The sequence below is a fragment of the Ailuropoda melanoleuca genome, chromosome 8 (genome assembly GCF_002007445.2).
Source record: "Ailuropoda melanoleuca isolate Jingjing chromosome 8, ASM200744v2, whole genome shotgun sequence".
Lineage (NCBI taxonomy): Eukaryota > Metazoa > Chordata > Mammalia > Carnivora > Ursidae > Ailuropoda > Ailuropoda melanoleuca.
In genome coordinates this window covers 50629222-50651718 of record NC_048225.1, presented here as the reverse complement: position 1 = coordinate 50651718, position 22497 = coordinate 50629222, and the positions used below count along the sequence as shown (strand labels likewise).

The window sequence follows — 22497 nt, the reverse complement described above, 5'->3', positions numbered from 1 at the left end:
CTGGCAAAATGCTAAACATATGTGTGTTTTAAGTCACTGTCATACACACACACACACACACACACACACACACACAGATATACCAATGATTTTAAAATAAACCTGATTTTGAAATTTTAAACCTGATTAAAACATTTAAATTAGGATCTGTAGCTAAAAAGAAACTTCTGGAGAAGAGTAAATTTCAGCTGGAAAATGCACACAGTTCTTTTCTAAATATGGAAACATCTCTGAGTCTGTGCTGCAGTCTTCTGCCTCTTGTCTGTCCTCAGCTGGTGCTTCTGTCTGCACCCGCCCCTCTTTAATAGACACCAGCCCAAGTCCTCCCTTCAAGGCTCTGATTGTCATCTCTTCCCAGAAGCTTCCCTAGTTCCTTGGTCAGAACGAGTGCCTCCTTTTTCCTTAGCCTCTTTACGGGCCTCACTAGTGGTCCTGCAGCTGGGGGGTGCAGGGCTTACCACTCTGGGAATGAAGGCATTCTCAAACACCTAAGGGCCCGCTATGCAAGGGACAACTGCCCAGAGACGGAGAGCACAGCTTTCGGAGCTGGGCTATCAGGGTTCAAGTCCCAGCTCTGCCATTCTCTTTGGCAAATTCCTTAACCTTGCATGCCTCTGGTTCTTCATCTGTACCTTGGGGATAATAGCCGTGCTCTTACGGATTAAGCGGGCTAATGAATATGAAGAGCTGACAGTAGTACTGGGCATGTGCTGAGGGTTACATACACGTTAGCTGTTTCTAGTTTTTTTTTTTTTTTTTAAGATTTTATTTATTTGACACAGAGAGACAGCCAGCGAGAGAGGGAACACAGCAGGGGGAGTGGGAGAGGAAGAAGCAGGCTCATAGCGGAGGCCTGATGTGGGGCTCGATCCCACAACGCCGGGATCACGCCCTGAGCCGAAGGCAGACGCTTAACGACTGCACTACCCAGGCGCCCCAGCTATTTCTAGTTTTATGTGCCTGGCTCTGTACTAGTCACTGTCATGTATACCTCTTGTCCTCTCTCCTCTATGTCCATCACCCCGTTGCATAGATCTGTCATAGTGAACTTTTCTAGTACTGATCATGGGTCTTCAATAGCTCCCCATGGTCTTTAGATCAGTGGTTAAGAGAATGGGATCTGGAGCCTCTTTGTCTAGCTCTAAATAACTTACCAGGTGTGTGTCTTTCAACAAGCCACTTAACCTCTCAGTGACTTACTGTCTTCATTTGGGAAATGGAGATGTTAATAATACTTCATAGGGTTGTGGCAAGCTGAAACAGGACTATGAATGTAAAACACTAAAAATCTACGTTATACTTAATGAGTGTTCCAAAATGTTAGCTATCACTGTTACTATTGTGTGTGCTCAGTAAACATTTGCTGGATTGAATGAGATATATTACAGGCTATGTTAAGCAAGCAACAAACAACAACAACAACAACAACAACAACAACAACAACAACAACAACAAAAGGTGTAGTTTTGTAGGAAACCCTTGCTGAGTCTTCCGGGCGAGAAAGGCATCAGATCAGCCCCTTCCTCCGCGACTCCCTTCCCCTCCATCCTTCTCCCATTCTTTCTCATACACACACAGAATCCTAAGATCTGCCTTAAACTTGCTATATATTATTCACTGGCAACCTGTATTTTACTTCCTTTGAATGGCGAAAAAGCCTGTGTCAATTTATCTTTTAAAGCTGCTTCTTGCCGAATGCACAAATGTCCATTAACGGTGACTGTGGATGGAATGGTGTCTTGTAGAGGCCCATCTCAAACGATCCCCTTCAATGTGAGCTGTGACTCCCCAAGCCCGCCCCTATTAGCAGCTGCTTTTTATTTCTTCCCATAGTTCGGATGTAAGATGAAGCTGGAAGAGCTTTTCACGAGGACTACCGAGGGAGCTGCCAAATGGAGCATCTAAGCCTGTTATTAAAGAAGGACACGGAGCTTGGCAGGGGGACCAAAGAGGAAACACAGGTACCGCACTTCCTGGATTCTGAGAGGCCGTTTTCCTCCTCCCGCTTTAATGTTTCTGAAATTGGAATGTGTCTTAAGTCCTTGTATGAATTTTGAACAGCGGGTCTCCCGTCCTCCCCAAGCTGGAAAGTTGCTATTAAATTGACGGTATATTTTAAAAGTGAGGAAATGTGGCGTTTTTGAATTTAAAAAAGTTGCCTAAATATAAGAAAGGCTGCAGTAACTTTTGAGAAAAATGCCACAAGTCAGCTCAGAGGTGTGGAGTGGAGAAGAAAGTTCTTAACCCCTGGGAAGGACAAGATGTCTGAGCCATCAGGGGCCCTGCTGTCTTTGGCCAGGCAGAACGTGGCTGGCTCGGAATTGGTACCTTCCTGTGGCAATAACCCAGTCAGAGCATAAATACCCAGGTGTGTCCCAACCTGCTGCTACAGGTGTTGGTGGGGAAGGACCTGCAGGGTATCATTTCTCTTTCTTTGATCGAGAATGGCTATTGTTCTTTGAGCTTCCTTATAGGCACAGGATTACATTTGGGAGTAAAAGCGATTGTGAAAATATATAGTTATTTTCTTATGGTAAACCGAAGTGCCAGTTATTAAGTAATTAGTTCACTAATCCAACAAGTACTGAGTACTACTACAGGCCTGGCCTGTGGTGGTCACTCTACGTGCAGTGTGTCAAGAGATCGTCCGAGCAACATGGATGAGGCAGGTATCGTAACTCAGCCCCGTTTCCCAGGCACAGAGACGGAGGCTCAGCCAAGAAGGATTCTGCCCAATTCACAGAGGTAGGAACTGACACAGTAGGCACAGGGACCCCGGCCTGTCTACTCCAGAGCTTCTGCTCCTGGCCTTGCCTCATACCATTCAACATGGCTTCAACTTGCTTTTGCTTCCTTGAGGAGAAAACTGAGGGCCTCTGTGATATGATGGCAGAGTCAGGACTAGAATTTGGGTCCCTGAGCCTAGCCCAAAGCTCTTTTTACTACTTGTGTCAAAGCTTTTAGAAGTATCAAAAGCCATCAGGAGGGTGGGGGAAAAGAAATTAAGCAAGGCTTTCCCTAGTGATAGCTTTTTTTTTTTTTCTTTTTCATGCTTACTAGAACCAAGAAAGCTACAAGCTCCACTCTGGGTCACCATGTCCCATGAGGACGGTTGAGGCAGACGGTTAGTTCACAGCAAGGTTTTATCACTGTGATTTACCTAAAGCTAAAAGGTCAACTCGTACCAGGGATGGTCTGACGGGTGCAGAGAAGAAGGGTCTCTTCATGAAAGGGTTTCATGATTAGGTGTAATTATTGTCCTTTGTCCTCACCCACACCAGGGTGAGAGTTAGTCTTTAATCTGAGAACCACTGGAATGGTGGAATAGTGAGGTCACCTGGATTAGCAACTAGTGGACTCCCTACTCGTCTGATGATAACGGGATGAGACAATGGACTGTTACCCTGCAGCTTCTGGGAAAGAATATACAGGACGCAGGCTGCTGTGTTCTTCTTATTAGATGGCAACGCAGAGAGAAACCAGTTGTAACGCTTTCCTGTGCTTGGGCGTTTCCGGTAGCAGCTCATTTCTGATATCATCCGCTTCCAAAGGGGTCCCTTCACCCCTCTGCCTCGAGGTCCCCAAGCCCCCCACCTGGCTTACCTTGCAGCAGTGTATAGAAGGCACCTGAAGCAGACAGGTTGGTGGTGATGGTGACATCATCCTTGCTGGAGGTCTCTACCTGGACATGCACTGAGCTGTCTGTATCACTTCGGAAACTGCTCACCTGGCCAGTAGGGAAGGTCACATTTGTCAGACGGCCAAAGCTGTCATACCTGAAAACCAAGGGGTGGCTCTGAGTAACAGAAATATAATGGTGCTATTGCTGGAACTTGGCATGTTCTGCCCAGTGCCACAGTTCGGCGTGTTCTGCTTTTCTCTCTGGTTAGATACGTTGCCGTGTCTTCTGCATCTCCTTGCGCGTGGCTTTTTCGGGAAGTGACTCCACCTGCTGATATCTGACCGCAGGCAAATGACTTACCTCTCTGAGTCGTCCTTTGCTAATTCCATAAAGTGGAGACGATCACCCCTGTCCTGTGGGGAACATGTGGCAGTGGCCTGTGGCTACAAACTAGTAGCCACCCATGTGGGGTGAGATGATGGGGGCCATCAGGGACCGCTGATCTGTGGTCTTAGAGCTGGGGAACTCCCAGAGGTGAGGGGACCCAACTCGATGCTTCAGTACCCTCTCAAAACCCTGACGACCAGGTATACAGGTGGTTCCTGAACAACGCAAGCGATGGGGCTTCCTACAAAGCTACAGACCCTGGGGAAAGGGGAATCTGAATCCAAACCAGGATCCTGCTACCACATAAGGAGGCTAAACCGATGGGCTCTCGCAACCCCTTCCCATCTCGATTTCACAGCCAGCACCGAACAGCTACGTATCTGCAGTTGTCACAACTCACGGCTCTGCTCTGGTGCGGGCTTTCGGAAGCATGACAATTTAATCTTAATTCTCTTTTCCATTCCTGAGATAATAAAAGAAATGCCTACCATTACTGAACACCTACCGTGCCACAGCTTTGCGCTTCTCATACCTTCTTTTGCTCACTCCTTGCAACTTGTCTAAAAGGTATAAATTATCTCTTCTGGAGGAGGCTCAGAAAAGTGAAGTCACCTGCTCAAGGTCCCACAACGGAGAAGTGTAGTGGAGTCAAAACTCAAGCTCAGATCAATCTGCTTCCAAGCTGCCACTTGCTTCTCTACCCTCGCCCAGCATTTCTGTGCTGTCCATCTGCAAGTGTCTGTTGCGTGGGTTCTCCGAGCGGCAGAGTGGTCGGGAGATGGCAGGGAACAGGCTATTAACACTTCAGTTATAATTTTTAATTGTGGGAGGCAGAAGTGTAAAAAGGTACCGGTTTAATAGCCTTTTTCCACTTGTGTGTGAATGGGAAAAAAGGTCTTCATCCAGGGGCACCTGGGTGGCTCCGTCGTTAAACGTCTGCCTTCGGCTCAGGTCATGATCCCAGCGTTCTGCGATAGAGCCCCGCATCAGGCTCCCTGCTCAGTGGGAAGCCTGCTTCTCCCTCTCCCACTCCCCCTGCTTGTGTTCCCTCTCTCGCTGCCTCTCTCCATCAAATAAAGAAATAAAATCTTAAAAAAAAAAAAAAAAGGTCTTCATCCAGATGTATTTCTGACTTCTGCTCACGCTCAAGCTGGTGCATGGCTTCAGTTGTAGGTCTCCCCCATGGACTCCTGGTCTCCCTACTGGACATTTCCCCCTGCTTTGCCCTTACTAAAGCTGACCTCTGGGCCCCGAGGGATTTAAAGATGGTGAAATGGAAGGCCCGAGTGTTTAGCGCTGTCCTGGCTCTTCCCATGATCCTTGAGCTGCGCCTGGCTTCCCGCTGGGACGCCTGGGTGCTGTGGCTTCTAAGACTACAGTGAGACTTGGGAGGTGAGACTAGGCTGAAATTTGCTGAGCCATTTTCTGCCCAAGGTCAGATGTGGGTGCTGCATCGATTTTGCCCTCTGCCAACTCTTTCTGTCCCTGTGCCTGGGACTGACCACGGCACTCTTCATGTTGGATGCCAACAGTCCTTGGCACAGTCTGCCACAGACGGGGTGCTGGTTAAAGGTCTTTTGAATGACTCATCTGAGTCCTTGACCCAAGACCAACTCTGGGATCAGTTGAATCTCTCTGTTTCTGACGTCTGAGGAAGGGGGACAAGCAGCACAGGGATCTCTAACACACACCTTGGGCTTGGCCTTGGCGGGGCAAGGGTGTGGGCTGTATCAATCCTTCTGGCTCTCTTATTGGCACCTTAAGGGCTTTGGAAACCTGCTTCTCGTCATGATTTCTCATCTTTCTTCCTTAGCACTGAGTCAGGTTCTTGTAAGAAAGCATCAGTCTGGCAACGGGGAGGGTGATGATGTGGCTTATAAACCGGACCGGAGGGTCACAGGTGCAGGGTGCCCCTCAGAGCTGGGTGAGGAGGTGATTCTGAGAGACTGCTGCTAGGAAGGAGGGTGAGTCTTGGGATAAAGATCTGGAAGGTTTGTCCTAAAGCCTCTCTGTCCTGGAGATGCTCTCAGAGCTCTGCTCCCTTTAATTCTAGGGGAGGTGGTGTTCTTTTCAACTCTTTATGGTGGCTGGAAATTTGAATAGGAAGGAATTTCACAAAAATGTTTAGAGTGATTATCTCTGGGAGGTAGAATTACAGGTGATATTTTATATTCCCAAGATTTTTAAATAATGAACATGGATTATTTTCATAATCAGAAAAGTGACCACCCAAATAATGTCATGTACAGAGAGCTCATGAGCATGGCCATCTTGGGGAAGAGGCCCTTTTAAATTACTGGCATCATGGAGTGCCTGAGTGGCTCAGTTGGTTAAGTGTCCAACTCTTGATTTCAGCTTAGGTCGTGATCTCAGGGACGTGAGATGGAGCCCTGTATTGGGTTCTGTGCCAGGTGTAAAGCCTGCTTAAGATTCTCTCTCTCCCTTTTCCTCTGCCCCCTGCCCCCCCCCGCCACATGCGCGCACACTCTCTCTCTTTCTCTATCACTTATATTTTTTAATTTTAATTTAATTTTTTTTGATGTAGTGTTCCATGATTCATTGTTTGCGTATAACACCCAGTGCTCCATGCAATACGTGCCCTCCTTAATATCCTTCACCAGGCTAGCCCCCCCCAAAACCCTCAGTTAAAAAATAAATTACTGGCATATATGGAAGAGTCTCACTTATAGGACATCTGCCAACAACAATCTCCAGGCCTTTTCAGTATATATTACTAGGGTACCCCAAATTTCTAAGCCCTAAATCAAGACCCCCAAACTGGCTCTGCCCTGGTCATCTTAGCTATATCTGTGGTCTGCGAGTAGGCTGAGTCCTGTCAGATCCTGAGTCATCTTAAATCAGTGGGAAGATCCATTCCAGTTCAATAGTTTCATGGGATGGGTATGCTGTTCTAGTCTGGTTCTCTGAACACCTGTTATCCACGTACATACTCTTTACTGAGACGACTTACTTAGACTATGTAATTTCCTGATCTAACCAGATACAAAAGATTTTATTATGCCATGCAAGATACTTAAAAAGGAGTTTTAGAGTCTTACCAATAAGTATTGATAGGGAGATCACAGGTTAGGGGGCAGATGTCACTTCAGTACTACTTTAATATGACCTTGCTCAAATGCCGCCTCGTAAAGCTTTCCCTGGTCTCTCTCCCGTCCCTTCTCCCGGTGATACTCGGGCACAGCTGCCTTGCAGAATGGGTTCCCTGCATTGTAACAGCTCATGTACAAGCTGGGAGTGTTTGAGTAGGGACAGGACTGTGGAATCAGACAGGCTGGGAATCTGGAGTCTACCACCTGCCAGCAATGGGACCCTGGAGGACTGGCTCTCAGTTCATCTGTTCTTCTCCAGCATTGCGACTGACAGAGAGAAGATGGGCAGGGAATGCTATTTGAACAAATAAATGAATACATGATTGGCTATGTGAGGCCCCTTTGCTGCTCTGTTGGAAAGGGGAGACCATGATTCATTCAAACACTGTCTCCTGCAGGACTTGACAGAGGCTTGACACACAGTAGGTACATGATAAACATCTGCTGAACGTGCAAATACAGAAACAACTGCTTTCACTAAATGGTCCTTCACCAATCTCCGTAGGCATCTCCCCGGAGCTTTGGTCTCCAAGACAGAAAGAGCCTTTGCATAAAGGCAGACAATTGTAATTATTATTGAAGGTGGCCTGTAATACATAATTAAATTGAGCTTGAAGAAGATACAATGAAAAGCCTCATGCCTTCAAGATCTGGTTTTCATTTTATACGAGATGGCCGAAAAACAGTAATTTCCACTCCTCACATTTTCCATTAGAGGGACTGAATGTCTTAATTAAATGAACATCAAATAGAACAGCCAATTTATAGAATTTTCTTGTCTCTTATTCATTCATTTCAGTGCCTTCCAGAGCTTGGGAAACGCCACCGGATCTCTCTGCGGCCTGATCCATACCTGTGATTACCCCATCAGACCACTGCTGCTTCTTCCTCTGCGGGGAGGAACTGGGACTGCCCATCCTGGGGGCCCTGAACACCTGTGCCCCCTGCCCACTCTGTGGAGTCCTTCTCTTCCTGCTACAGAGCTGCTGAGAGAAAGACGGTTGGTGCCACCCAATGAGGTGGGACAGTTCGCGGGCCTCTCTGGATTCCAAGTGGCTGCCTCAAGCCCTGGCCCCATGATTGGGAGATTTCTGGACAATGGCTCAGTTGCGTCTGTTTTGGCTTTACCTAAAGTACTGGCAAATTTCTTTCTTTCAAACCAAGAGGAAGGAACGGGTTGGTACGGGAAAGTGCTTGGAGCCAGACGTTCTAGGCTTTGACGAGGCTCTACCTTTGCCAGCACTGCAACCCTAGAGGACGGGCACTCAGTTGTGTTTTCCCACGAACCATCAACCCCAACACATCACAAATGATACGATTTCAGGCAGGTCATATACCATAACCTCTGGGAGCCTCTGTTTTCTTCTCTATAAAAATGAGATTATAACACTTATCTGAGAAAGATACTGTGAAGTTCAAACAAGGTGACCTATTTAAAGTGAAATGTATTTTTTTTTTTTAACGAGGGCCTGCAGGGCCCCATGAGACTGACTTCCCTAGAATGTCAAGTCCCTGATAGAAGGGCCTTTGGTCACTGATCGATCCCAGAACTTCGAAGAGTGCCTGGCATATAGCAGATGTTCAATAATGTAAATGAATGTTGGCTGAAGGACCTGTTTCTTCCCGCCTCTCTTTCTGATTTCAGTTTGAACCCGACCCCTCCACCCTTCTTGTGTTCCACTACATCTGTTCTTCAAACATGCCAAGCTCAAGCCAGGCTTGGGGCGCTCACACTTAACTGTTCTTTTTGCTCAGAATGCTCTTCCCTCCAATCCTGGTGTGGCTAGCTCCTTTCATGACTCCTATTTCTGTTCAAATGTTATCACTTCCGTGAGGCTTTCCCTGAAATAGATGGGTCCTCTCATCTTGGCCACATTACCTTATTTTATTGTCTTCATTATACTTATTATATTACTTATGTGTTTATTTGTCTGTTATCTGTCTCTTCCTATTATAATATAAGCTCCATGAAGATAGAGACCTTGTCTGTGTTCTCATGCCCACAAGAGTACCCAGAACATAAAAGGTACTCAATACATATTTCTTAGATGAATGAGTGAATAAGTAAATAAACAACAGATATTGTTATTGTTTTTTCAAGATGTGGATTGAGAAAAACTAAGAATTTCACCCCTTTCACCTCCCCCCTTCCGTATGAGGAAGGGAAAGTTCACGAACATTGATACCCGTTTAGGTGCCGAGGACAATGCTCATCACTGTCTTCTGAGGTGGGCGTTATTATTGTCATTTCGCAACTGGTGAAGCTGAGGCTCAGGAAGGATTCCTGACTTGCCTAAGATCACATGGCTAGTCGAGGAATATAGATTCAAAGTCAAGTCTGTCTGACCTTAAAGTCTGTGTGCTTTCATCAAGCTTCCCCTAAGAGTAATGCTGTTTCAGGGAAAAACCTTTGTGTTCATCACTATGTTAAAGAAAAAATTGTTTGGAAATCTCACATGGGTCAAGAAAACAGTTTTCTCTTCGAGATGCTTTGCTTTGATACCACTGCAACTGACTTTGTAGTGATGCCAACCCCCCCATCTAGGGGGTATGATCAAGATGGCCAGATGATTGGCTTTTCATTATTTCTTTCCATGGATTTTTCTTCACTCCATTTTCCTGGAGCATCTTTGGAGAATGGGAAAAGAAAACACATAAAACATTCATATAGTTGCTGTGAACTTGGCTCTCAGAAGAGGATCGCTAAAGGGTATCTTCACACACATTGCAAGGTTTTCTTCTTCACACTCAATATTTCACATCTCAAGCCACTTACTATGTTGCAGCTGGTGAGGAAAATGCCAAATTGCTTCTCTGATACTAACTTTTGCTGATTGGGATTTTTTTAGTTCGAAAAAAAAGATGTGATTTTTGAGTTTCATCTACGATTCTTTCAAATGCCACCATTGTCAATGAGAGGAATTGGATACCACATTCTCTGTGAATAAACAGGATTCACAGCCCATGCACACGATAGTTCCCTTGGCCTCAGGTCCCTGTAAGAGATGGCATTCCTACATCATGATCTTCTCCAAAATTGTACCAGAGCTGGGTCCTTTTTGGATTCTGCAATGGAAACTTATACCTCCTGCCTGTTCCCTACAGAATTAAGTCCCCCCAATGAATTCTAGCTTTTGGGATTTCTAAGATTTGGCCCACCCTACCACTGTAGGTCTTATCTCTTGCTGATGTTGTACTTGAAGCAGTGCATCTGGTGGAAAGGATTCAGGGAGGTGTGCGATTGAATCCTGGCTCTGCCACTTGTGTACAACGTCACAGAGCCAAGCAGTGTCGTGCTGGTCATTCTCTCCCCTCAGGTCCATTCTCTGCTTTTCTCTGTGCCTACAGGAGCTGACCCCACAGACCCCGGCACTGGGGCCCCCCTTCTGGCTTGCTTTTGGTTGGATTCAGTCAATGGTAGGCACTGGCAAGAGACTGGAGGTCAGGAGGAGAAGTTTTCCTTACTCCCTATCTCCTTCGGTGCCATATTTCTAATAGTGGCTGCATGTGTCCATGATTATAGTTTCTATGAGATAGCTTCTTCTTCCTGGTTATGGCTCCCACTGGGTGCTTCAGTAACAATATCCTGTTCCTGCCCCACCTTGCCCTTGAGTCTCAGGGTCGGTCCTGGTTGTTCACTGTTTTTAGTGTCTGCGTGCCTCACCATTCTTTGTTGGTTCCCTTATCCCTGCCTCTACCTCTATAACGTTTCTTTATGGGGAAGATATTTTTCCTGGGTATAGAATTCTGGGTTGACAGGGTTTTTTTGTTTTGGTTTTGTTTTGTTTTTTCAGCATTTCTGTCTTCTAGCCTGCATGCTTTCTGATGAGAAGGCTACTGTAATTCTTATCTTTGTTGCTCTAAAATGCCTCCCCCTCCATCTGCTTTCAAGATTTTCTCTTTTTCTTTCGTATTTTGAATATATGCCTAAGATGTATATATGTGTGCGCATGTGTGTGTGTACTCTGCTTGGTGTTTTCTGAACTTTTTGGGTCTGTGATTTGGTGTCTGTCATTACTTATGGATAATTCTTGACCATTGTTTCTTCAAATATTTCTTCTGCCTTGTTCTTTTTCTCTTCTCTTAGAATTTGAATTATAGGTGGTGCCTGACTTACAGTGGTTTGAGTTATGATTTTTTGACTTTATGATGGTGCAAAAGTGATACGAACTCAGGAGAAACCATACTTTGAACTTTTTTTTTTTTAAGAATAAACTGATTTTGGCCTTCTATTTTTATTTTTTCATACTTTGAATTTTGATCCTCTCCCACGCTAGTGATACGTGGTATGACTCTCATGCTGGGCAGAAGCAGCGAGCTGTCGTTCCCAGTCAGCCACCAGAATCTTGAGGGTAAACAACCAATACATTGACAACCATTCTGTACCCATATACCCATTGTCTTTTTCACTTTCAGTATAGTATTTGGTAAATTACAGGAGATATTCAACACTTTATTATAAAATCGGCTTTGTATTAGATGCTTTTGCCCAGCTGTAGGCTAACGTAAGTGTTCGAAGCACATCTAAGGTAGGCTAGGCTAAAGATGTTTGGTAGGTAAGGTATATAAAATGCATTTTTGACTTAGAATATTTTCAACTTACAATAGGTTTGTGAGGATGTAATCCCATTGTAAGTCAAGGAAGATCTGTGCGTTTGTATTAGACCAGATGATATTGCCTCCTAGCTCTTGGATGCCTGGGTTTTGTATTTTTTTCACTATTTTTTTCTCTTTGTATTTCAAGTTTGGGTAGTTTCTATTGACCCATCTTCTTTCTTCATCTGTGTCAGATAAGCTCATTAAAGGCATTCTTCATCTCTGTAACTGGTTTTCATTCCTAGATTTCCATTTGATTTTTTCTTATAGTTACCATTTCTCTGCTGAAATTATCCATCTGATCTTTCATATTGTTCACCTTTTCCGTTAAAGCTTTTAACATAATTACAGTTATTTTAAATCCCCTGAAAGATAGTTTCAACATATGAGTCATATCTAAGTGTGGTTCTGATGATACCTTTGTCTCTTGGGAGTGCGTTGCTTTTTCTAGCCTTTTTTGTATGCTCAGTTGGACATCTTGTGTAGCAGAGCAAAGAATGAGGTAACAGGTTTTATGCGTGGAAATGGGTATGAATTTCCTTCTGGTAGGACTTCAGTGAAGGGGTGTGAGTTAACTTAGTTAGGATTTGGGCTGGCTTTGAAGTTTGATGTTTCTCTGGCTAACTTTAGTGCATTACAGGCTTTACATTCCTCTAGCAATACCTTGTGTTTAGGGTGCTAAAACTGGTTTGTTAGAGGACTTTTTTTTTCTTTGTGTCGACTCCACCCTAAGCTTTAGGTCCCCTGTCTGTGCTATGCCTCAGGGAGGATCTCTTCCCAGGCTCTTGTCCCTCTTTTATCTCTTTCACAGTAGTTATGTTTCTCTTTTTATCTCTTTCCATTGTTGTGTTTGGCTTTTTAGCTAAAGGGTGGCAGCAGTGGGTGGTGAGCTAGAGAGTTCTCCATTATTCTGAGCAAGCCCCACTCTTATCCATGTGTCCCTGAGTCTCAAAAGTGTGGCCTCTTCAGTCCTCCTGTCTCTCTTCCTGCTGTAATTCTTGGCCCGTTACATATCCCTTTCCCCTCCTAAAAGAAGTTAAAAATTTTTTCTCTTCCCTCATCAGGGGCAGTGGGTCTCCACCAGTGCCTAAGGAGGGCAGTGTTAGTTGCCCTTCTCCCCACAGATTAAGGCTTTTGTTCCATATGGAATAAGGTGAGTCGTCTGGGTGCAGCTGGCAGATATTTGTGCCCCTCTCCCAAGTCCACCACAGTAGACGCTTTCTCACATCTTTCTCTACTCTTCTCTGAGAGTACCCAGTCGGGCTGTGGAGAGAGGTTATGAAGAGGATATGGGTTCTCCCACCCAGTTTCTGCAGCCTCTAATGTCTTCAGACTCTCTTGCCAGGACACACTTAGCCTTCATAAATTCACCAGTCCCCCTAGCCGAACCCTTCTGGCCAGCTGCATTGACCGCCCCCCAGTAAGCCAGTGCTCACATCTTGTCTCTCTCCTCAGGAGTCTTTCTCCTTGCGTTTGGCTAGGTGGTTGCCCTGTGACCTCTGAGAAGGAGTTTAAGAAAAACTCATGAATCTGCCCTTTGTCTAGCTTATTCCTACTGTAAGTTTGGGAATGGTGCACTTTCTAGCTCTTACATCCTCCAGCAAACCCCCAAAGCCAAGTGTCTTCATTTGGACCATTTGAGTTGAGTTCTGTGTCCTGCTGGATGTGGTGATAATGCTGGAGCTGGGATCTGATGTTCTTCCCACTATGGCATGTTCCCCCCCCCCTTCTTTATTTCCCTTCCCTGTATTTACATTTCACTCATGAAACATTTACTGAGCACCTTCTAGGTGGCAAGCCCTGAGCTTGAGACAGAGGTGCATGAGTTAGGGTCTCCCAGTAGTTAGCGTGAGCAGAACTCTGACAGGAGCTGTCACAGGGCACCACGGGATGCCAGAGCCACTTACCCTGTGAAACTTCAGGCAGCCAGCTGCTCATGCCCACCAGCCAGCAAGTGAATTTTGGAACCTGCCTCATGCTCACCAGGCCATTTTCTTAGCCACTGAGCGCCATCTGGCCAGGAGCCCAGTCTGAAATTAATGATGCCACACACTGGAGATGAGGACGGCATTACAGGGTTCTTTGAGGTTTTCTGCCAGCAGACCTGTGGGCTGAGGGGAAGAAGGGAACCTTCATTCCCCAGAACTGTGAACTCCTAAGTCAGGTTGCTCTGCAGCGTGTGATGTTTTAGATGTATTATTTAATCTGTTGGATCAATAAAGCCAACTTAAAACTTGTTTCAATAACAGCCCATGTTACAGGCAAACCTGGGCTGATTTTTTTTTTTTTTTAAATATTAGAGTGTTTGGATTGGAATCTGCTAAACTGCCTCACGGAGCTAAAAGTAGAAAATTCACTAGAGCAATGCACTTTGGCAAAATCTGTCAGAATCTGTGTTAAGAAACACCACAATAACGGGGCGCCTGGGTGGCTGAGTCGGTTAAGCGTCCGACTCTCGATCTCAGCTCAGGTCTTGATCTCAGGGTAATGAGTTCAGGCCCCGTGTTGGGCTCTGTGCTGGGTGTGGAGCCTACTTAAAAAAAAAAAAAAAGAATAGAAAAGGAAAAAGCAACAGCACAATAATGATAACACTGCATCCTTACTTCTTGGGAGCTTCACAGTTTGCAAGTATTTTTACCTTTCGTATTTATTTAATTTGTTGATCCTCACAATGGCCCTGAAATAGGGTAGGGGAAGCTTGAGTTCTGTCCGGTTGAAACCTAGGTCTGGAAACCAGCCAGCCAGCCCCTGAGCCACATGGCCAACATTCAGTGAAAATAGCTATCTTGTACCGTGGCTTTGTTCATAGTCTGAGCTGAACCATTTTTCCTTGACCTGCATGCCTTTTTCCAGCCCAGTTTGGATATTCTCAGGGACCGGACCCCTTTCCTAATTCTTACCTCGATCCCTCAGACTTGACATTCGATTCTGCTCCTCTAGCCTAAGTTCTAATTCCTACCTACTTTAACAATATCTCTTGCTTGCTCCTTTGACTAGTTTACTTGCTGCTGCTCCCGGGTACTACCTTTCATGCCCAAACAGTATTTCTGCAATTACTGGTACGTCCACTCATCTTGCTTGAAATGACGAAGATGACGAGGATGATGATGACAGCAGCGGCTATCAGTTGAGAACTGCTGATGAGTAAGACATCGCGTTTCCATAGTTTATCTCATTGACATTTTGAACCTCAGACTAACCCCATACAGTAGATACTATAGAGAGAAGCCACAGAGAACTCAGGTGCGCCTACTCAGTGTCAGTGAAAGAACCCGGATTTGTGTTCTGGCTCTGTGATGCATCACTGTGTAATTTTAGACTGCTTCCTAATCTCTCTGTGCCTCGGTCTGCTCCTCTGCAAAAGCTGTGGATGATAATTTCTCTGGTCTGAGGTTGCTGTGAAAATGAAATTGGAAAGATCTTGGCACACAGTAGGATGTCAAGATAAGTAAGTTTCTCTTTTAATTTTAGGGCTTTTGTTTTCCATTCTCAGGGGATTCTTTGGAATTCCAAAGGCCATTTTCTAGAAAGTGATTATATGCTACCTTTTCTTCTTCATAAAACAACGATGACTATATATTTCATCGAGGAAGACAGGGAAGACAGGGAATAGGGACCTCTGGTGGAGGTATAGGAAATGGTTTTAGGTTTCAGTGTTGGTCGAGAGCAACAGGTGCAGTGATACGTAAGCATTAGGTTTGGGATTTGAAGGAGTGACCTTGGGAACTGAGTGTGCCCACTCGCTCTGACAAAGAAACCCCTGTATCAGCCAAATAACGAATAACATATTTCCATTGGGCAATGGAGGAAAATTGAATTATTTAGTGTATTTCCATTTCAATGAGTTAATCGAGATAATTGCTGTTTCCTGGATCTTTGTCTTTCTTTGTAATTAACGAGGCCCTTGTTTGGCAACAGGAATTTAGCCAGTGAACTTTGTACAAATTGCCGTGATATTTTTTGGGTGCAAATTGTCTTTAAAAATCTATTAAAGATCTTTTGCTTTTGGATTCCAGGACTATGAGAAACGGACGCTTGATCAAGCTTGAGAAAAATTTACAGTTCAAGGATTTAAGTCCATTTGGGATTAACAAACCCAGCAGGAGGCAGCCGGGCAGAGCTGACAGTGCAGAAGCCCTGGCATCAGACAGACTTAGTTTGTGATCCCGGTTCTGCCGCGTTCTCACTAGGGAATGGTGAGCCTCGCTGAGCCTCAGTTTCTGTTCCTGTAAAACGGATTCTATCACTCATCTTCCAGAGCTGTTATGAGGATTAAGTGCAGCAGTGTGATTCCTAGTCCATCTCTGGTGCTCAGCAAGGCTACTTCCTCCCTACCTCCTGCATACCTGTTTAACGGTCACATATTTAGCACTCTCAGTTGTTTGGAACATGGCTAAGACCTTGAAAAAAAAAATCTAAGTGGCGAAAAGAGAAGGTACAAAGTCCATTCATTACGTTAGCTCCTGTAGAAAGTGCGCAGACACACGTCTTTGATTCTGGCTAGGACAGAACAAGCTGAACTTATGGTTTTCTGACCACATCATTCGAGAAGCCCTACCTTGGAGGAGGGAAAGGGAAGTGAGCTCCTCGTGGTGGGTGCCACGACCAAAACACAAAGTGACACCGTAGTGCCACACTGGGGGAGGAAGCAGTAAAATGATACCCTGCCACACGGGAGCTTATCAAAACAGTTTGGAACTCTTTTTGGGCAGGAGGGAAGGGTTCTGTAGCCTCGTGCCCTCCCTTCTGTTGTAATAAGCAATTGCAGTTGTTCCTTATTAATGACTTTGACTCATAAAGAAAAAGGTTTCATTATGGCTCTATAATGGGTTTGAGAAGGGAGGCATGGAAAGCATTTGTTAAGTTCCACCCCAAATGGTTAAAATGAAAAAAAAGAAAGTTCTAAAGCCTGAAGATGTAAGGTTCGATTACGTGGGCAATTCATCTACATGGAACTTGCCATTGTTTTCTGGAAGTGGTCATCTGAAGACTCTAGCACACTGTCAAGTACGTTTCATCTCCATTAGCTCCCTGGGGGATGTTGGGCAGATTTCCATTGTACAGATGTGGCAACAGAGGCCTAGAGAGACGCAAACCAAATCTCCTAACGTTCATGCCTTTTCTACTGCATCAGGTTCTTTCCTAGCAGCGATCGTCCGCGATATGAACATGCAGAACAAGTTGTAGGTAATGGTATGCATCCCAAATTCTGAGCCAAAATGAAATCTATCCAAAAATTAACAGTCTCCCAACTCACCTCTAATCGTACATCTCATGAAACAAAACCATCAAACGCCCTTGTGGTGATACTTACTCATAAAATGTTGTCCATCCATTTTCATTGCTTTTGGTTGCCAGAAGGCCAGAGTTGCCATGGTATGTCATCATGGCCAACTCGTGTCCTTGTGTGGTCACGCTCTTGAGTGCGCTGTTGATGCCCATGGTCACCCAGTACACTTGGCCATCTGGGACCACCAGCCAGAGAGGCATCCCGGTAGAGTCTCGGTGGATGTTCACCATGTTGCCGTTGTTGTCCATGATGAGTGTGACATCACCATCCTCGGTGTAGGTGAAGTTGTACAGATAATCTCCCGTGGGCAGACTTTGGGTGTACAGATGCTTTCCGCTGGTATCAAACAGGTAGAGCTCCTGGTCAATTGGTGAGGACAGCTCATACATGTTCTGGGTGTTGAGGAAGGGCTTGTTCTTCCTGATAAACCGAATTCGGATATTCCCCAGGTCGGCCACATAGAGCTCCCCATCGGCACACACAGCCAAGGAAGATGGAGTATTCAGCTTTGCATCCTTGGCATAGCCGTCATCTCCAGAGAAACAGTCACAGTTGGCATCGTTTTTACAGTCACAGCCACTGGGGGCCCCAGCAACCAGTGAGATCTCCCCACTGGTGGTGACCTGCCTGATGCGGTTGGTCTTCTTCTCGTCGGTCTCAGCAATGTACAGGACCCCATTGTGTGAGACAGCCAAGGCGGTGGCTGACTCCAGGGTTGCATGGATGGCCACCTTGCTCAGCAGGAAGTGGTCGATGCCGGGGACCTGGCAGTGCATGGGTCTCCCGGCAACAATGCGCACCTGGTGGTTTTCAGAGATCTGCAGGACCACGTTGTTGTCAAGGACATAGAGGGAGTTGTCCATCGGGTTGATGGCTAAGTCTGTGGGCCACTCCAGGCGAACCTGCCAACAGAGACAACTGGTACTCAGACGCCTGGCAGGGTGCCCACCACTAACCCTCCCCCAGCCTGTATAGCTCCTAAGAATGTCTCAAGCGCTTTCACAACTGTCCTGACTGATCTCACAACAGCTTGTCATCAACAACGGATGTCAGCCTCTTGATCAGAGTGAAACATGCAAGAGCTGTCACTGAGACACCTGATGATCTCCATTAGACTCACAAAACACAAAGAAGGGAATATAAAGGAAAAAAAAAAAGGCGAAGAAACAAAAAAAGTAAACAGGAGATAGACCTGGGAGCCAGGCCTAGGTTCAGGTCCTAGCCCCACCATTATGACCTTTGGGAAGTTACTTTGCCTCTCTGAGCCTCGGTATTCACATCTGTAAAATAAGACTGACAATAGTGCAAAGTGCGTGACCCACGATAAGCGCTCAAATAATGACCGCTAATGTGATGGAGGTGGGAGGGGAGGCAGAGGGAGTCTGGAGGCTGAGGCAGGAACTGTTCAGATGTCTACACGAACTGATGATATAATATCTGTATGAAAGATGGCATCTCAACCCATTGGATTCATGGATTAACCCATGACTAGATGCTGGGGATGTAAAGACAAAATAGCCATGGCCCCTGACAGTTCCAGACCAGTGACTCTCAAATCTGGGCACACATTCCAATGACCTGTGGTGACTTTAGAAAGCATTGGTGCCCAAATCCCACCTCTGCTCAATGAAATCAGCCCCGAGTGTGGGGCTCAGGCAGTGGTAGGCTTACAAAAGCTTTCTGGTGATTCGAACGTGGGACTGGGAATCACAATGGAATCCTTTCTCTGTCAGGTGTGACTGTTGGACCAGCGGCACATCACACGGGAGCTGGTCAGAATAAATAAATAAAATCTTTAAAAAAAAAAAAGAAAGAAATGCAGGACGGCAGGTCTCACCAGGCCTACTAAACCTGAACGTGCATCGAAACAAGAGCCCTGTCTGGCTCCCGTGCACACGGAGGTGCACTCTGAGATAATGGTTTCTTGCCCCTCCGAGAACAGGTCCTTCTGGACGAGATTCAGGAAGCTGGCCCCGGGAATGAGGGGTTCCAAGGTCCCGGGGCCCACGCCTGAGCCTCCTCTGCGCCAGGCCGGGAAGGTGGCAGGGACGATGGTGGGCTTTCAGGCTGGCACACAGGGGACGCTGCTGACAGGGTCTGAGGTGAGGAAGGCTTTGTTGGTGGACATGGAGGCCGGATTGTTGGATTCCACACACTGGGAGGTGCTGGCACTGAGGGAAGCCACTGCCAGCTGTGTCCCCAAGGGGTCATCCAGCCACACTGTACGTGGGCTGGAAGTGTTGCCTCCATCCGATTTGGGTACCCCGCCCCTAGGGACTCATCGCCTTAGGTTCCTGAGCCCCCTGCAAACCCTCGACGTTCCATCCAATTTCGGACTTACTTAAACACGCATATTACTTTAGATCAGAAATTTCTCCCCCAGGAATTCACTCTGGTACACCCCTGTCCACAAGGGTGTACACCACAGCCGTTTTTCATAGTGGTGAAAAACTACAACCAACCCAAATGCCCAGTGACAGGGAACTGGCTAAATAATGATAGTATTTAGCTCGCCCCTAAGGCAGAATACTCCGTGTAGCCATTAAAAGTGATGTTATGGCTGGATATTTAATGACATGGGAAAATGCTTGCTACGTATTAGTTGAAAAGAACAGGTTACAGAATTGGAAGCATAGTGTGAATCAAACTGGGGGAAACACGGCAACCACAAATTAGATAAATTACAGATCGAGGGGAGATTAAAAGCTTGGGGGTTATACATCAAAATGTTAACCATACTTGGGTTTGGGGTAATTTTAACTTTCTTCCTTGTAATTTTTAACTTTTTACATTTTCTACAACGTCCATGTGGTCGTTTACTAATATAAAAAGAAACCCGAGCAAATTACATACATATGAGATGTGGCCACCTCCATCTGACCCTTCAGCTCAGGGCCAACCTCAGGCCCTGCCTGCTGGTCTTCCTGTCTCCTCCCCCCTCCCCCCAGCCTGGGCCCCTTGGCCCCCACAGAGCTGGGGAGCCAGAGCCTCTGGCCAGAGGCGCTCCTGCACACTTCCCAGGGCTCTCTGGAGCGCAGCGTCACAGCAGCCCTTGGCTGCTTCAAGAACAGTTTACTCTAAAGTGACAGGGGAATTTTCAATTTCCTAAAACCCGTTTCTTGTCAACACTGGCTGCTAAATATTTTATGCCTTTTGGTCCTGTGGCACCTTGGGGACTTGCTTGCCCAGACCTTTCTGCCAGTCATTATGATGAAAAGATGGCTCCCTGATGGGTGGGAGGGGAGGCTGAAGGGGGACAGGGAGAGGAGAAGGAGGAAGAACAAGTGCTTTCCTGCTCTCTCCCTCCTTCCTGCTGCGTGCACAAAGGCACCTGGGAAAGAAAGAACAGAGCTCTTGGAGTCGGTCCTGGCTCTGTCACGAAGCCTGTGGGATGGTTCTGGAGCAGACCAAGCATACAAGCTTCTCTGATTTCACTTCCTAGGAGCGACAGCCATGCCAAGGCTTAATATCCCATCAACACAATGGAGGAACGATTCTTTAGAATTCCTGTGGTCCCTCTGGCTCCGGCTCCCGTGTTCTGCAGTACTGAGAGGGGATGGAGCTCCCTCTCCCCTGTCCTTCTTTATATTCTGTGCCTTTATCAAAGTGCTCTGGGATGACTGCCTTGTTGCAGAGTTATTTGTTCTCAAGAAATGGATTGCCAAATGGATGAATGAATAAATGACTGGTGAATGGCATAGAGAGTGCGAGGGATTTGAGGCCAGGACAGCTCACTTCTCGTCTTAGTCCCACAATTACTACAGGTGTGCGTTACTTAAAGACTTTGAACTTCTTCCCTCATCTGTAAATGGAGGTAATAAATATTACATAGAGTAACTGTGAGGATCAAACAAGACAATGTACAAGGAGCTTCTTTGCAAATTATAAAGGGAATGAATATTTACAGCTTATTACTGGCTGCCAGGCACTGTGCTAGATTTATGTACATGATTTCATTACAAAATTCATTTCCACATACCTGATGGAACCTAGCATAGGGCTCTGTATGTATAACTGCATTTTTCCCCCACCAAGCCTCAGTTTCCTTATCTGTAAAATGGGGGTAGATAATATCACCCCTTGGGATTACTGTGACAGCTAAATAAGAAAAGTGAAGTCATACTCATCTCTGTCTTCCCATTTCTAACAGTGCCTGGCACAGGCTAAGTTCTCAAGAAATCATTTTGGACCCTCCATACAGAGTTATACTCTGTAGCCTGCCGAGCTAGGGACGAATCCCCTCTTTCGACTAGGTTGCAACATCTTCTGTTCCTTCTCTGCTCTATGCCTCCCTTGACTTTCTCCTCGGGCCTGGTCTTCATCTCTTCCCAGCGGAGCTGGTCCGAGTTCCTTGGTTCCTGTTTTGTACTCTTGCCTCTGAGCCGTGTTCTTAGCTCTCTGGCTTACTACCTTGCTCCCCAGGGGGGCAGTGAAATAGCCCTGAGTGTTTGTACAGAGGAAGCTCTCAGAATGAAAGCCAGTACCCCGCCCACATGTGTGCATAAAAATACCAGCCTGTGCCTGGAAAGTTTGGTAAAAAGAATTCCATGCTTCGATTCAGATGAGGGTAGTCAGGACCAGGGGCAAAGTGACTGTGGTCCAGGATTTCTGAAGCTAAGTGTGGGTTTTTTCCCCACTCCACTATCTGCCGCTTGTCCTCCGAGCCTTGGATCCAGCTGCTTGGTAGCCCCTCTAACTGAAGTTAAACAGCTTTCCAATGTGTGCATTGAAAATTCTCAGCGCCTGTGCGGGCTGGTGCAGGGCCCATTCTGAGAATTGAAAAATACTCGCGTGCACGTCCTCAGGCCGTGGCAGCTTCCTGACGGGTAATTCAAGCTCGCTCACAGGCTGGAGAGGGAAATGCTCCAGCCAGCACGGGGAAGCCTGCCAAATTGGGAAGACAAGTGGCAGAGAACAGATTCTATTCGGGAGTGTAACAATCACATTAGTTGATGCAGAGGAAAACCACTCCAGCAACCGAAAGGGGTGTGAGGTGGGTGCTGGGATGGCCAGCGACAGCCATGGGGCTCTGGGGACGGTGCTCTACAATACATGCCACTAACAGGCAGGCACGACCAGCGAGGGCTCCCGGCCTCTGCTGCCCGCGGAGCACAGGGAGCAGGTCGGCAGTCGGCAAGAAAGGGCCTCTGTGCAGGGGGTTTAAAAAGCTAAGCGAGGTTATTGCTGACACCACTCTGCAATTTAATGTAACTCCTGCCTTCCTTTTCCCCTTGGTTTTGCTAATGTTGGCAAGAAGGATGTTCACTGATTCAGCTCTGGCCAGGCCCTGCCAAAGGATCTAGCAATAAAGGACACTTTTTGCAATAAAGGACACTTTCCTTGCCAAGACATTGCGGGACAAACTAAGGACATGCTGAATGGCCAGTCACTGGGTCTACACGGGGTTCCTGATGCTCCCTGCTAAGGTCCAAACTCTTTGGCATGGTCCAGGAAAGCCCTTCCCTAAGTGGCCCCAAATCATGCTTCCAGTT

The 22497-nt window shown here is 46.4% G+C and overlaps 1 protein-coding gene across 12 annotated transcripts in view; it reads right to left on the bottom strand.

Annotated features, from left to right (window-relative positions):
• Positions 1–22497, bottom strand: part of TENM4 (teneurin transmembrane protein 4) — a 721916-nt gene that overhangs the window by 20950 nt on the left and 678469 nt on the right. For all 12 annotated transcript variants that reach the window (XM_034666260.1, XM_034666259.1, XM_034666261.1 and 9 more), the window contains 2 exons: positions 17030–17907; positions 3604–3776 (listed from right to left, as the gene is read on the bottom strand). In XM_034666260.1, the coding sequence (XP_034522151.1) occupies positions 3604–3776; positions 17030–17907 (1051 nt within the window). The remainder of the gene's footprint in view (positions 1–3603; positions 3777–17029; positions 17908–22497) is intronic.